General features: G+C 37.9%; 1 protein-coding gene across 1 annotated transcript; it reads right to left on the bottom strand.

Annotated features, from left to right (window-relative positions):
• Positions 1 to 46: 46 nt before the first annotated feature.
• Positions 47 to 6485, bottom strand: LOC145223800 (D-amino-acid oxidase-like). The gene is made up of 7 exons (XM_080090187.1): positions 5627 to 6485; positions 5403 to 5571; positions 5100 to 5300; positions 4901 to 5031; positions 2981 to 3089; positions 1580 to 1715; positions 47 to 1190 (listed from the first exon to the last, which is right to left on the bottom strand). Exons 1-7 carry the CDS (start codon positions 5720 to 5722, stop codon positions 1031 to 1033), a joined length of 1002 nt encoding a protein of 333 aa, XP_079946313.1. The 5' UTR covers positions 5723 to 6485; the 3' UTR covers positions 47 to 1030.
• Between the last annotated feature and the right edge of the window lie 6153 nt (positions 6486 to 12638).

Here is a 12638-nt window from a genome sequence, read left to right as displayed (position 1 = left end):
ATTATAACGAGCTTAATGTTCACATTTAAAAATGTAAAACACCAAGTTTCCAATACATAAACTATATTGGGCGCGTAATTTGTGGAGTTGAAAGCGAGAATAAATGCGAAAAATCGTGATCAATTGCAACAAAAAGCATTCTGCAGCAGCGCAGAGAACACATAAAAATGTTTCCCACAGAATTGAAACACAGATAAAAAAGTTGGGATAAGTTTTAAACAACAAATTAGGTAAGTTAAAATTTGTAGTGTGTTTAAAATGTTTTACATACGACTTGTAAATTTTTGCTCCCGCCAAGCATGAGATGTATGTTAAACCATAGTTAAACACAAACTACCGTATTTGCTCGATTGTAAGCCGCGGCTTATATTGTTTTTTAGCTGCCGTTTGTGCGGCTTATAATCGGGGGCGGCTTACAATCGAGGGCGACCGAAATCATTTATACACTCCAACATTTTAAATTATTTGGGGTTCAAAACATGTATGCGTGTACAGATTATACGTCGATATACGTTCTGTCGGGTACAGTTATCAACGTAACTAACAGATATGGGCAAATAGTTACTAACAGATATGGGCAAATAGATACTTACAACAGAAAGATGTATTAAGAAAGAATCGTATCTAAAATTCCAGCGTGCGGCTTACAATCGAGGGCGGCTTACATTATTTTTTTAACACCTCAACATGCGGCTTACAATCGAGGGCGGCTCATAAACGAGGGCTTACAATCGAGTAAATACGGTATCTGAGAAACCAAATCACAGTAATTAATCAACACACCAAGTGAAAGTTGACGTAAAATTTTATCAGTAGAAGTTTAAAAATTAGGATGCATATAAAAGCAAAAAGCATTGACGCAAAAAAGGCCACCCCTGAAAAAATAGTACATTTTAGTTCTATATTTTCTGATTCACACTTTCTAATATTTGCGTAAAAATGGCATACCGGTAAACACTCGAGTTAATTGCACAGTAGCATTTGTAGAATTTTCATTTACAAAAAATTAACTTGTAAAATACTTAGCAAATTACAACTTAGCAAATTCATTTGAGCTGAGAAACTTTTGCACAAGAGCACTGGTTTGCTTTGCACAACCCCAGTGAAGGGTCACTCCAGATCCACCATGTCCGTAATTATGAATAAGTGCAACATTTCTTCCATTGACAAACATGCTAGTCAGTTCAACTCTAGACATAAAATTTAAGTTACAAAAGCATTTATATGTTTATATTTTTTGTATTGTATTTTTCGACAATCAGGCGGCAGTCCGAGAACTGAAAATTGCCCTTTGTCGTTCACAGGGTTCGAACCCAGGATACTTCCGGGGACGAATCCGGATCAGGCTTATATGGGTCAGGCGTGCCAGGCCATTCAGCCAAGTTCCCGCCCAATTTATATTTGCTGTAATGAGAACTACGTAACGGGGCTGCTCGACATGAAGTTAAGCTTGCCTAAAATATATCTATTTTTTTTGCAGCAACCCTATAATTTTATAAAATCAACTTTTAAATACAGTTTAAGGTGTTTTGAACTCTTTCACTGGTATTTTTAATACTGACAAAGCAGGTTTTCATACCTCACACATGACCTTCGTGGTCGCAGCCCAGCTTTTGATCCAATGACTTCACAGTGCTTCAGACTTGGTTCCAGTTCACAGCATGTTTTGAAGATATGCTTTCTAGTGGGCTCACTTAGCTCCAAACTGTAGTTCCCTAGAAGAAGTATTTGACTCTTATCATGTAGTGTTTAAAACAAAGTTACTCAAACTGGGGTCTTTGAAAAAATTTGTGGGGACTGTGGGACAGTATAAGAGAATATCTTTTTACAATCTTGTTAGTAGTCAGTACATGCTACTGAAAAGTGTAAATCAGGGGTGTTCAACACACGGCCCACGGGCCAGATATTGCCTGCGAGGCAGTTTTCCATGGCCAGCGACATCATTAGCAAACGCCAAATATGACCAACGTTTTTTGTTTTACTCACCCATCAAGTTTTCAACAAAAGAAAATTAACGAAACTTTAACCTACACCCATTTATCACTATGTCAAAATTTTTAAAACATTTTTTTTTTTTTTTAAATTTAAAAAAAAAAATTAAAGTTAAGAATCCGTTTAGTTCTTTGTGTTTACTGCATAGGTTTAGCATAGAGATAACGAATGTTCATGAAGTCCAACCAACATTTCTTGATACTCAAGTAGGCCGCATAGACTGTTTTAGAGGCCTAAGACAGTGGTTTTTAAACAATTTTATTTCTATAACAGACCCATTTTCCCATGTAGGACTTGCGGTCCAAAATAAATAAAAGTAATCAGGGTCTTTAAAAGCATTTTTATATCTAATGCCACATTTGGCCCGCTACTTGTATGTAGTTCCAAAAATGGCCAGGGACTAATTTGGGTCTTCATTTATTTGTTTGGGTCTTTGCTTTTCCTGAGAAAAACGATGTCAAAGTCGTACAACAAACCATGTTTGAGTCACATGGTGGTTACAATAAATGCTTACTGCTGGATATTACAACATTTTAGTATACACTCAGTTTACTAACCACAATTATTATCCTACTCATGGTGAAATAATCTAACATCATGTTTGCTGATCTTTGCTTTTTGGGCATTCAGCGCCCACATATCTTTATAGTTCGTCAATTTTTTTTATTGGTTTAACATTGGGTAGTTAATGAACCCAGTTAGGGTGATTTGTGCTGATAAACTATCCAGTGATAGTTTCTTGTTGGTCCAGATAAGTCTTGGTTAATCAAGGTTTACTGTGAAAGTAATTTTGAAGTTTCAGTGGCATTTTGAACAAAAATGAGTGAAAGCAGAAAAGGCAACTACTTCATTCCAACGCTAGTTTTAACCTATTTTTATTCATGGCAAACAAACTCCCGAAACTCCCAAATAAGACAGATTATCATATTCCAAACTTATTCTTGATTTTGTGGTTTAAGGTACACATAATGCTTTTATTTCACATTACCAATTTGATGTGTTCCACCCAAAACAACATCAGTAAGACGGGGTAGAATGTAAGTGTCATCTCCAACCAGTTTGAATTGTTTGATCCATGGTGCTTTGACAATGATTATCTGCAATAGGCAAAGAAACATTTATATGCCATGATCAAGGCGGATATTTAGTATTTTACCATTTATCAGTTTATGTTCCATGGCTTATACAAAATGAGTTTAAAACTAGAAGGGTGGCTTAGCACATATTGCCCTTGCATATACACTATAACCTATTTTAAAACATATATAAATATATTTCCTATGCTTATTTTGTATTGGGTCCCATATTAGCCATCGTCTTTTATAACTTTAGTCGTTTCTGCAGGCAAAAACTCATGGGTCCCCACACATGCTAAGTGGAAATTAATGCAATTCAAGAGATAACCATGAGAAAGTCGGGTGTTGTAAGGTAAAACACAGTGATCGGCACTAGGCTTAAATAACAATACTATGTAAAATACAAACTATAAAATTAGATTCACCTCAGATATTGTTTGAAGTATGTCCTATTTAACGTTTTAAAAAACTGACCCATTTTGGGGGGCTAGTAGGGCAACTAATTGGGTTTGACACACAAACTAAAAAATATATAAAAACTACAATAACTCAATCAATAGTACTGCAAAATTTCAGCCCAATCCGCCAATGTTTAAAATTTCGACCACTAGAAGTGTTTTGAGCAACAACCGTTACTGTTTCTGACGTCATAGGGCTGTTAACAAGCCCCTAACTGCCATGGCACAAAAACGACCACCAAGCAAACCACCAACGAGCAACATACAACTGGTTGCCCTTGTAACACTATTGCTCCAAAGAAATCTTTCGTTTCTGGTGCCCAGTAACATACAAATACGTTTTACACTTTACGGGCTTGTGGGGTAAATGTTAGGACTACAGGGTTGAACACAACAATCGACACCTAAAAATGGCATACTATACAAGAAATCCAAATTTCAGCCAATTCTGACACTGTTTAAAAACTCACACATTTTAGGGGGCTAGCGGGGTAAATACTGGGGTTATCAACAAAACAAAGTGGGATGCACATCTACATGCATATATCTACCATCTGTGTAAATTTCAGCCAAATCCATCAAACATTTAATGGAAAAACGAGTCGGACAAACCTTGGGTAAAAACACCCATTTTAGGGGGCGAGCTGGGTAAATACTGGGGTTATCAACAAAAACAAAGTGGGATGCACATCTGCATAACTATATCTACCATCTGTGTAAATTTCAGCCAAATCCATCAAACATTTGATGGAAAAACGAGTCGGACAAACTTCCGGGGAAAAATACCCATTTTAGGGGGCTAGCGGGGTAAATACTTGGGTTATCAACAAAAACAAAGTGGGATGCACATCTGCATAACTATATCTACCATCTGTGTAAATTTCAGCCAAATCCATCAAACATTTGATGGAAAAACGAGTCGGACAAACTTCGGGGGAAAAATACCCATTTTAGGGGGCTAGCGGGGTAAATACTCGGGTTATCAACAAAAACAAAGTGGGATGCACATCTACATAACTATATCTACCATCTGTGTAAAAATAAAATTTTGTCCCCTTCAGGGAAGGGGACCCATAATAAGTTGTTTTTTGCTTATTGCAACAACACCTCTACCTTGACCATATCCCAGTCATTCATTGGTTTCACACCAACTTTTTGTTTTATCTGTTTCCAAACATCCTAAGCGTTATAATACCTTATAGCTGTAACCCATAGACCATTTTTTAAATGCCCTGCAGCAACTTTAAGTTAACGTTAAGCACAATAAACACAGTCAAGCAACATAATTTATACAGTTACTGGTCGAAGCTACTCATTGGTGCTGGATCTGAAAAAATTAATTCGAGTATAAAACACAGTATAAAAAATCATAACCTGTCCTCGATCAGGCTGCATGTCATCAGTAGGAATCAACTTCTTAGCTTCTATACCAGTGCAGTTAATCACAATATCAAACCCATCAACATCCTCTAACTTCTCAACATGTTTTTGCAACACATTTCCACCTGTTGCAGGGTAATGAAATAGTTACAATGACAGGGCCATGTATTACAAGCCTTTTCAATTGAAGTACCAAGTTTTTTAAATTCCTTCATCATCCAAGGCAAATATTTTAAACATTCACATGTATATGTTGTCATAAAATAAGTAGTTCCCTCGCAATGTACATACAGCTCCTTTTCCCTATCACCAACTTCCCTAAAGTCAGGAAAATGTTTTCGAATCGAATCAGGTGCTTCAGCGTCTACAACATAGCCTGAAAGTGGCGCAATTCCTGAAAAAAAAGTAGTAGTACAGCTTATTAAATTTTATGGCACTGCTTTAATGCAAATAGTTATTATTATGTTACTCTTATTTATAGGTAAATAATATATACCTATCTCAAATGCATCATCTCTTTTGTATAGCTCACAAAGTCGGTCTAGAGTTTGTTTAAACCATAATTCAAGTAGACGTTGGTCCCCGCCACATGCATAGGGAAATATGAAGCCAGCTGAAATATCTGCAGTTGTATCAGGTGAAAACTTGCTTGAGTAGACTGTCACCTAAAATGCGACAATAAATACGCTGCATGCTAAGTAGGAAGCATTCTTTACTCACCTGTGAACCTGGTACATCTTGTAATACTTTGTAGGCACTTGACAGGCCAATTATTCCACCTCCAACAACACACACTTTAGGTCTTGTGCTTGGCATTTCCAAGCGTCTTGTTCTAAGACAGAAATACTAAACCAGGTAACTTCTAAAGAAATTATGGTGCAAGTAAAACTAAAAAAAACCAACGAGTTTCTCGCGATATGCAGAACAAAAGAATAATTGATTTCATACATGTCTAATCTCCAGGGCTGCCAATGAGAATTTCAACAAAACCCAAGACTCACAGCAAAATAACCCAAGAATTTGAATGAAAACCCAAGATTGCAAAATGTGGTTAGAAATGCAATTAATTAGGAAATTTACTCGGTTCATTGACAAATTTTTGACAATTTACAGTCCAGAAATGCAACTTTACAAACTGGTAGGAAATGGTCAATGCAAGCAAATGCAAGGGAATATTATGTTCAATAAAATATGCAGCAATCGACAGTTCACTCTTGGCTGTTTGATGATCATAATCTGTTTTCTTTTTCATAAAATTAGTAATGTCTACAGTATATTTAGAGTTTTTATGTTTAACAAGCATTGATTTATTTGCATTTTTAAGTGTAACGATTGCTTTTCCTGTATACTTATCTGGAAAGAATTAGGGTCTAGAAAAGAAAGAAAATAAAAGAGATGATAAAATGGCCTAAACACTGCAGCTACCCGAAAAACTTTTCTCGTTAAAATAGTTCTTACATATATTTATTTCATCAATAAGACTCAAAACCCAAGAATTGCTATAATTTTCAAAATTAAACCTCAAGAACCCAAGACGTCAAGTAAAAACCCAAGATCTTGGGGCAAAACCCAAGCTTTGGCAGCCCTGCTAATCTCACGTACAAGTAAAAACTCCATGTAGGTAAATCCCCACAAAATCTTCCCGCACCTAAACCCACAAATCAGGGTTGCCAATGAGAATTTAAAGATACCCCAAGGTTTACTTACGAAAAATCCCAATTTTAACAAAACCCCCCGAATATTATAATTAAGTTAATTACCAATACTTTTATTTCTAAACAAATTTTCTTCGTGCATAAGGACGTACGTTTGTTATTACAATTCGATTTAAATCCTAACTGGCACCAGAGCCACTGCTGGCACTGGCAATATAAATTTTGAACAGTTTCCCAGGGCCACCTCATACCACACTGCGATGTAAGTAATTTGCGTTATTAGTCTAGAAAACCGTCCCTACCTCACAATGTTCCAAAATCAGCAAAAAAGCCAATAAATGCTGGAGGACCTTTTTCTCTTGTGTTAATAAGCCCATATAAGCCTATATTTCTTGACACGAGCAAGGTGGGACAGATAAAGGCATTGTTGCAACAGCAAATAAAAATAACCCTCTACAGTCTACAGGCTTGGTTTACTAGTTAAAACTGACCGGACAAAGCCTAATACACTAAATTGATGATGTTCTGTCACGCAAACCGTCATTTCTAAAATCTAATTAACAGCTGAAGATGTTTTTGTTTGCAGCAATAATAATAAGTGAAATTAAGACCTTTTCAACGTAAAATATCAAAGTCCCAAAGTTTAAAGATTTTTCCCAAGATCCCAAAACTCACGACTAAAATTCCAAGATTTTCTTGAAAAACAACAAACAAGCGATTCCAACTTTTCTCAGACCCTGTTTTAAAACTGTTTTCAAACGACTGCGTTTTGCTTTGGGCTATATACCACTCGATAAAACTGTTGATTCATGTGATTTAACCACAAACTGGCTTAAACTTTTTTTAAAACTTGAACTTGAAAAATTTGACGTCATCGACTGTATAAGTATTTAAAATGGACATAGTCTCTATACTCTTAGTCTATAATTAATGTGCCCTAAATTACACATTGTTTGCAAGCCCAAAGTTCGACGAGTCATGTATCTTCCGTTTTGATAAGCCTGCTTTAGGAAAACGTGGTTATAAGAACCCAAACTTGTGCCTAATCTTCGAAACTGAGTGCTATCGTAAATTTACGTTGTGTTGAGATGTCTATATATCGTCTGCTTTACATGTTATACAAGCCAACTGCATGTACATATTTTTGGATATCCTCAGTGACATTCAAGTGCTCAGTGGTAATGACAACTTTGCAAAGTCAAATGACAGGAAACGCGTGTTTGTCAGATAGGCTTTTGCTGCAGCTCAAGAGCTAAAATGGTTATGTCACTTTTCATCATAGCCTACTGAATAAAATAAGCAAACGATTGGTTGGTTACATGGTTTAATGCTGGCAATTTTAGGGTTATTTATGTGAAAATATGAATTTTTTGTTTTTCGAGTTCGTACAAAAGCGAACATTGCTATGAAACCAACACTTTTATTATTTACCATAACTTTTTTGTGTCTTTTTTGTGCTGCCGACAAGTTACTTGCGCTAGCACCAGCATTTGACTACTTTGCTACAGGCTCATGTGCCAATGTTGCTAGGCCTGCGGGTTAGCTTTGAAAGTAGGTATGTTAGGCTATGCACACACAAAGTTTCTTTGCACAATACTCCTTCCTACGACGTTGGACTTTGGTTTATCATCAAAGTAATACAATGCTCGATTGCTTGTCACGTCAAGTTATGTAGCCTACATGACAAACAGCTAAACTTGCAATTTGCTTTTGCCCGGCGGGGCATTCCCAACTAGTTGGCTACACAAGCCTGGATCAAATGACGCAAGTTGGCATTGAGTGAAAACAATGTAATAAGTAGCCAACAGTAATTAAGCAGTTGTTATAAATCATAACTTTAGTGCAGAGGTTCTTACCCAGGGGTGCAAGCACTCCCAAGGGGTGCGAGAACTGTTCCTAGGGGGTGCGGGGATGCTTGTATAAAAATTAAATTACAATGGTTTTGTAATTTAAGCAATTACAGAAGGGGGTGCGAAAATTGGTTGGTGATTTAAAAGGGGTGCAGCAAGGAAAAAGGTTGAGAACCACTGCCTTAGTGTGAAGTACCAATTTGGTATAAAAAGGTAAAAATCCCTGATTAGGAAAGGTAAAAAGAGCAATTTTTCGTATCTGGTGAAGATGCGGAAACCCGGTACAACCTAAACCCAAAATCCCAGGATTATTTTTGCTCGTTTGGAGCTTTTAGCATGGCCAGGTCCAGCAACTGGCTACTGCTAGATAAATTTCTTCAAAAACATACTGACACAGAGTGTAAAGTCAGGCCCGAATCATGCCCGTTGGCTGCGTTCACACAGAGGCGCCGTCACGTGGTTTGGTACCAGGTGTTCAGCGCGTTCGCACTGAGCTCCGCGTGTTCGCACTGAGCAAAAAACGTCGTTCACACTGGACGGTTTTCGCCACTAGGCATCGCGTTTTTTGCTGGTGTGGACGACAGGTTTTGACGTCTGAAGACAGGTTTCGCCATGAGAAAATGTGCGGTTTCAAACCTGATGTTGTTGAAAAACCTACTATCGCCAGTTATATTTGATTTTCGGCAATGCCAGATTGTGTTTAAATGAACTATGCAGGTCATGTTTGAAAAAGTTACTATTTCAGTTTGTAGACTTTATTCACATGCATTTCCGTTTCCTAAAAAGGATCGATTTAAGTGGAAGGTTTTCAAGCGTAAATATATTTTGGATTCTTGCTAAACGAAAACAAAGACGTGTACAGCTCAATCAAGATTTCCTTTTTAACTCAATATGACTTACACACATGTCAACCTAATTGGCATTTGTACATCTGCAAACAAACACACTATGTAACATCTAATGCACTTGTTGTCGAACAACATTGTACGTGCCAGACTCCAATACTTGCGGCCTGTCACACAAGATGGCACCTAACAATTGAAAGTGGTTTGCAATGAAGTTTGGCATAGGTATGTCTGAATATTGACTTGTTTTTCCCAATTTGTCCTTATATTTTAAATCAGGGGCGTGCAACTGTTTATCGCAGTGGGCCACAACTTACAGTTAAAATGATGCTGGGGCCCAGACAATAAAGCAACACATACATTTTTAAAAAGCTTATTTAATGGCAAAGCGAACACATTCAGTTACTCATTGAGTACTTTTTAATCAATGGGATATCTGCTAACCTTTTCGTAGAATAAATGTCAATATATTTACTGCACCTATAAATCATGTTACTAAATCATTGCTAGAAAGGCAGTTCTGTCATAATGCACACTATGATGCAACAATGGGAATATGTCATCACAGTGGATAAAACCTCATCACGGTGTGACGTTTTATAAAGTCAAAAATACCAGTGATGGTGTACAAATAGCAACATGCCATGCTCTAACATTAAAAGTATTCATACTTAATAGAGTACTTTGAAGTCTGCGCGGGCCACGAAAATAGGTGCCGCGGGCCGGACACTGGCCCGCGGGCCGTATGTTGCACGCCTCTGTTTTAAATAGTCCCGGCGAAGTTGTTGCATCTTATTTGACAGGAAAGTGCATCCCTGCTGGGTAGACCCAATGGAATTTTTTGAAACACTTCCTTATGGCTCTTTGCCGTTGAAATCATGAGCTGAATCCCCTCCGCACTCCAAAATTCAATTACTTTTGTGCCTTCTTCTTTAGACCATAGTATTCCTGGTTCACTCATTTTAGGCACGCAAACATACACTACAGCAAAAATAGACAGCACTTAGCCTATTATAAACCAACGTACACCGCTGTACTCGGTTTCGCGCCTTGCATCGTTTCAGACACGGGTTTCACGACCACGTTTAGGCGCGAAACCACCTCTTTCGTACCAGGTTTCGGGAGGTGACGTTTCGTTCACACTACCAAAAAGTTTCATTGTAGTAGCGAAAACCTACCGCGGTGCCCCAGTGTGAACGCAGCCTTAAGCCCGAACCCGACCCGACTTACTACTCTGGTTTGCACGCGAATAGTATTGAGATAACGTGTGACAGCTGTGACATACAGCTCAACTTCAAATAAATTGAAGAGTTCGAAACCCACACGAAAATAAAACTGCTCATTAGTTCCAAAAAATTCTTTGACTTGTATTAATTTCAGTTTCAAATAAGTCGAATGGAGGAAACAACTAACGGTACTGGCTGTGACCTCAACACATAATAGCACATATGCATCCACCTGTGATAAGTCTAAATTCCAAACGATGCGTGCAACACACATTTAATTCCATGCATTACGAAAGAAAATGGGTTATGCTAGCCTACGCCCAATGGACAAAATGACTTTCTGTGGACTTTCTTTGACTTTCTTTCTGTGTTAGTGAACTAACACCTGTGGCCAACCGGAAAACAGCTCGCGGCACGTTGGGCGGGTCATGGGCCAATGATGAGAAACGCTGCTATAGATGCTATGTTTGCACAACTACCAAGTAACAAGGGCATGCGCAAGGTTCTTAAGGAAATAAACAACAACAACTGGGTTTAACATCGACTCAATTTAAATCCGTACACGACCCGAAAGGCCGACTTTACATCATCTTATTTTATCATAAAATAGTTGTTATATAACGCGTTTTAAAAAGAATGTTGCTGTACATTAGTGGTTCCCAACCTGGGGCTCGCAGGCCCCAAGGGTCTGTGAGATGGTTTTAGGGGGTCCGTGAAGACAAACATTTTTATTACCATTAACCAACAGTAAAATATTTGTAAGTTTTCGAACCGATTTTACAATCCTGCATACGAGTGCAGACTGTTTATCAAACCTTTGCATTAGGAAAAATTACTTTTTTGTGATGTTATCTCAACACACATGAACAATTAGATTTCATAGTGCTTTGTTTTAAGGTTTGTACGCTAGAAAATTATCTCTTTTTTTCATTGACTTCAGAACTTCATTGAGATTTGAGGACTGTGAAGGATGCTTTAAAATGCTGCCCATAAAAGTATTATAACGTATATATAATGGGAGATACGTGGAACATGGAAAGAATTACGTTGGTGGTCCACAGATACATAAAATTTATAAAAGGGATCCGTGACTACAAAAAGGTCGGGAACCACTGCTGTACATAGATGACTATATTGTGAAAATTAATCATTAGAACATAATGGTAAGTTCACGGGGTCGCCTAAAATCCTGACTGCCTGACTGGGCTGACCGGCCTGACTTAGGCAGCAGTGTTTCACAAAATATATTTCCGATTTTCGACGATTGGGAAAGGCCTGACTGCAACACAGAAGTCCTGACTTGGGTGATTGAGAATTGGTTTACGGTTTTACGGTTATTGAGATTTGGTTTACGGTTGGGGTTAGGGTCAGGTTAGGGTTAGGTTGGGGTCAGGGTTAGAGTCAGTCCGAAAATATATTGTGAAAAACTGCCGCCAAAGTCATGCCAGTCAGGCAGTCAGGCAGTCAGCCCAGTCAGGCAGTCAGGCATTTAGTCAAACCCTAAGTTCACACCGCAAACACTCAGCAGACGCTTTGTTACGTCTCAAAAATAATAGTTGCAGTAGTTAATTTGTGCTGGTACTTAGTTGCTCTGTTCTTTCCAAACAAGCCGTTGTTTTGGAGTCCTCAACAATTAATTTTGGCCTAAATTTTTAAATTTCGTAAATTTTGTATTTTGTATTCGAAAGATTAGCATTGAATCAAGTTTACAAATGGCGCGGAATGCACTGTAAAAAATCATGACCAAAACACGATGAAAACGTAAAACAGGGCTCGGATAATTCAAGTTATGCTTTGTAACAAGCACATGGTGCTGCATTGTATGTTTGCATTGTTGGAATAGAAGATCCCGAGAGTTAGACTACTTCAAAAGTCGATATTGCGTCAAAAAGGTGCACCCCTGGGCTAAGCCTGTGCGTGTCATTTTTATGGCTGAAGATCTGACATGAGATGCTATTTTTGCATGGTGATGATCAACTTTTTTCTTTTGCTCGAAATGCGCTTTTTCATGCTTGTTTCGTTCACCACTCATATAGCACCTCGTCGCTATTCCGGTTTGAAAAATTAGGCTTTATAGGTACCGTAAGCATATTTCCAAAATGTTTCCGAATTCAAACCACAGGGCATTTTAAGCCAGTCACAAAGGGGCTACACTA

Source organism: Phallusia mammillata, chromosome 4, assembly GCF_965637545.1.
Source record: "Phallusia mammillata chromosome 4, kaPhaMamm4.hap1.1, whole genome shotgun sequence".
In the NCBI taxonomy this organism is placed as follows: Eukaryota; Metazoa; Chordata; class Ascidiacea; order Phlebobranchia; family Ascidiidae; genus Phallusia; species Phallusia mammillata.
Note: the sequence above shows the minus strand (reverse complement) of the source record. Positions and strands in the feature narration are given on the sequence as shown.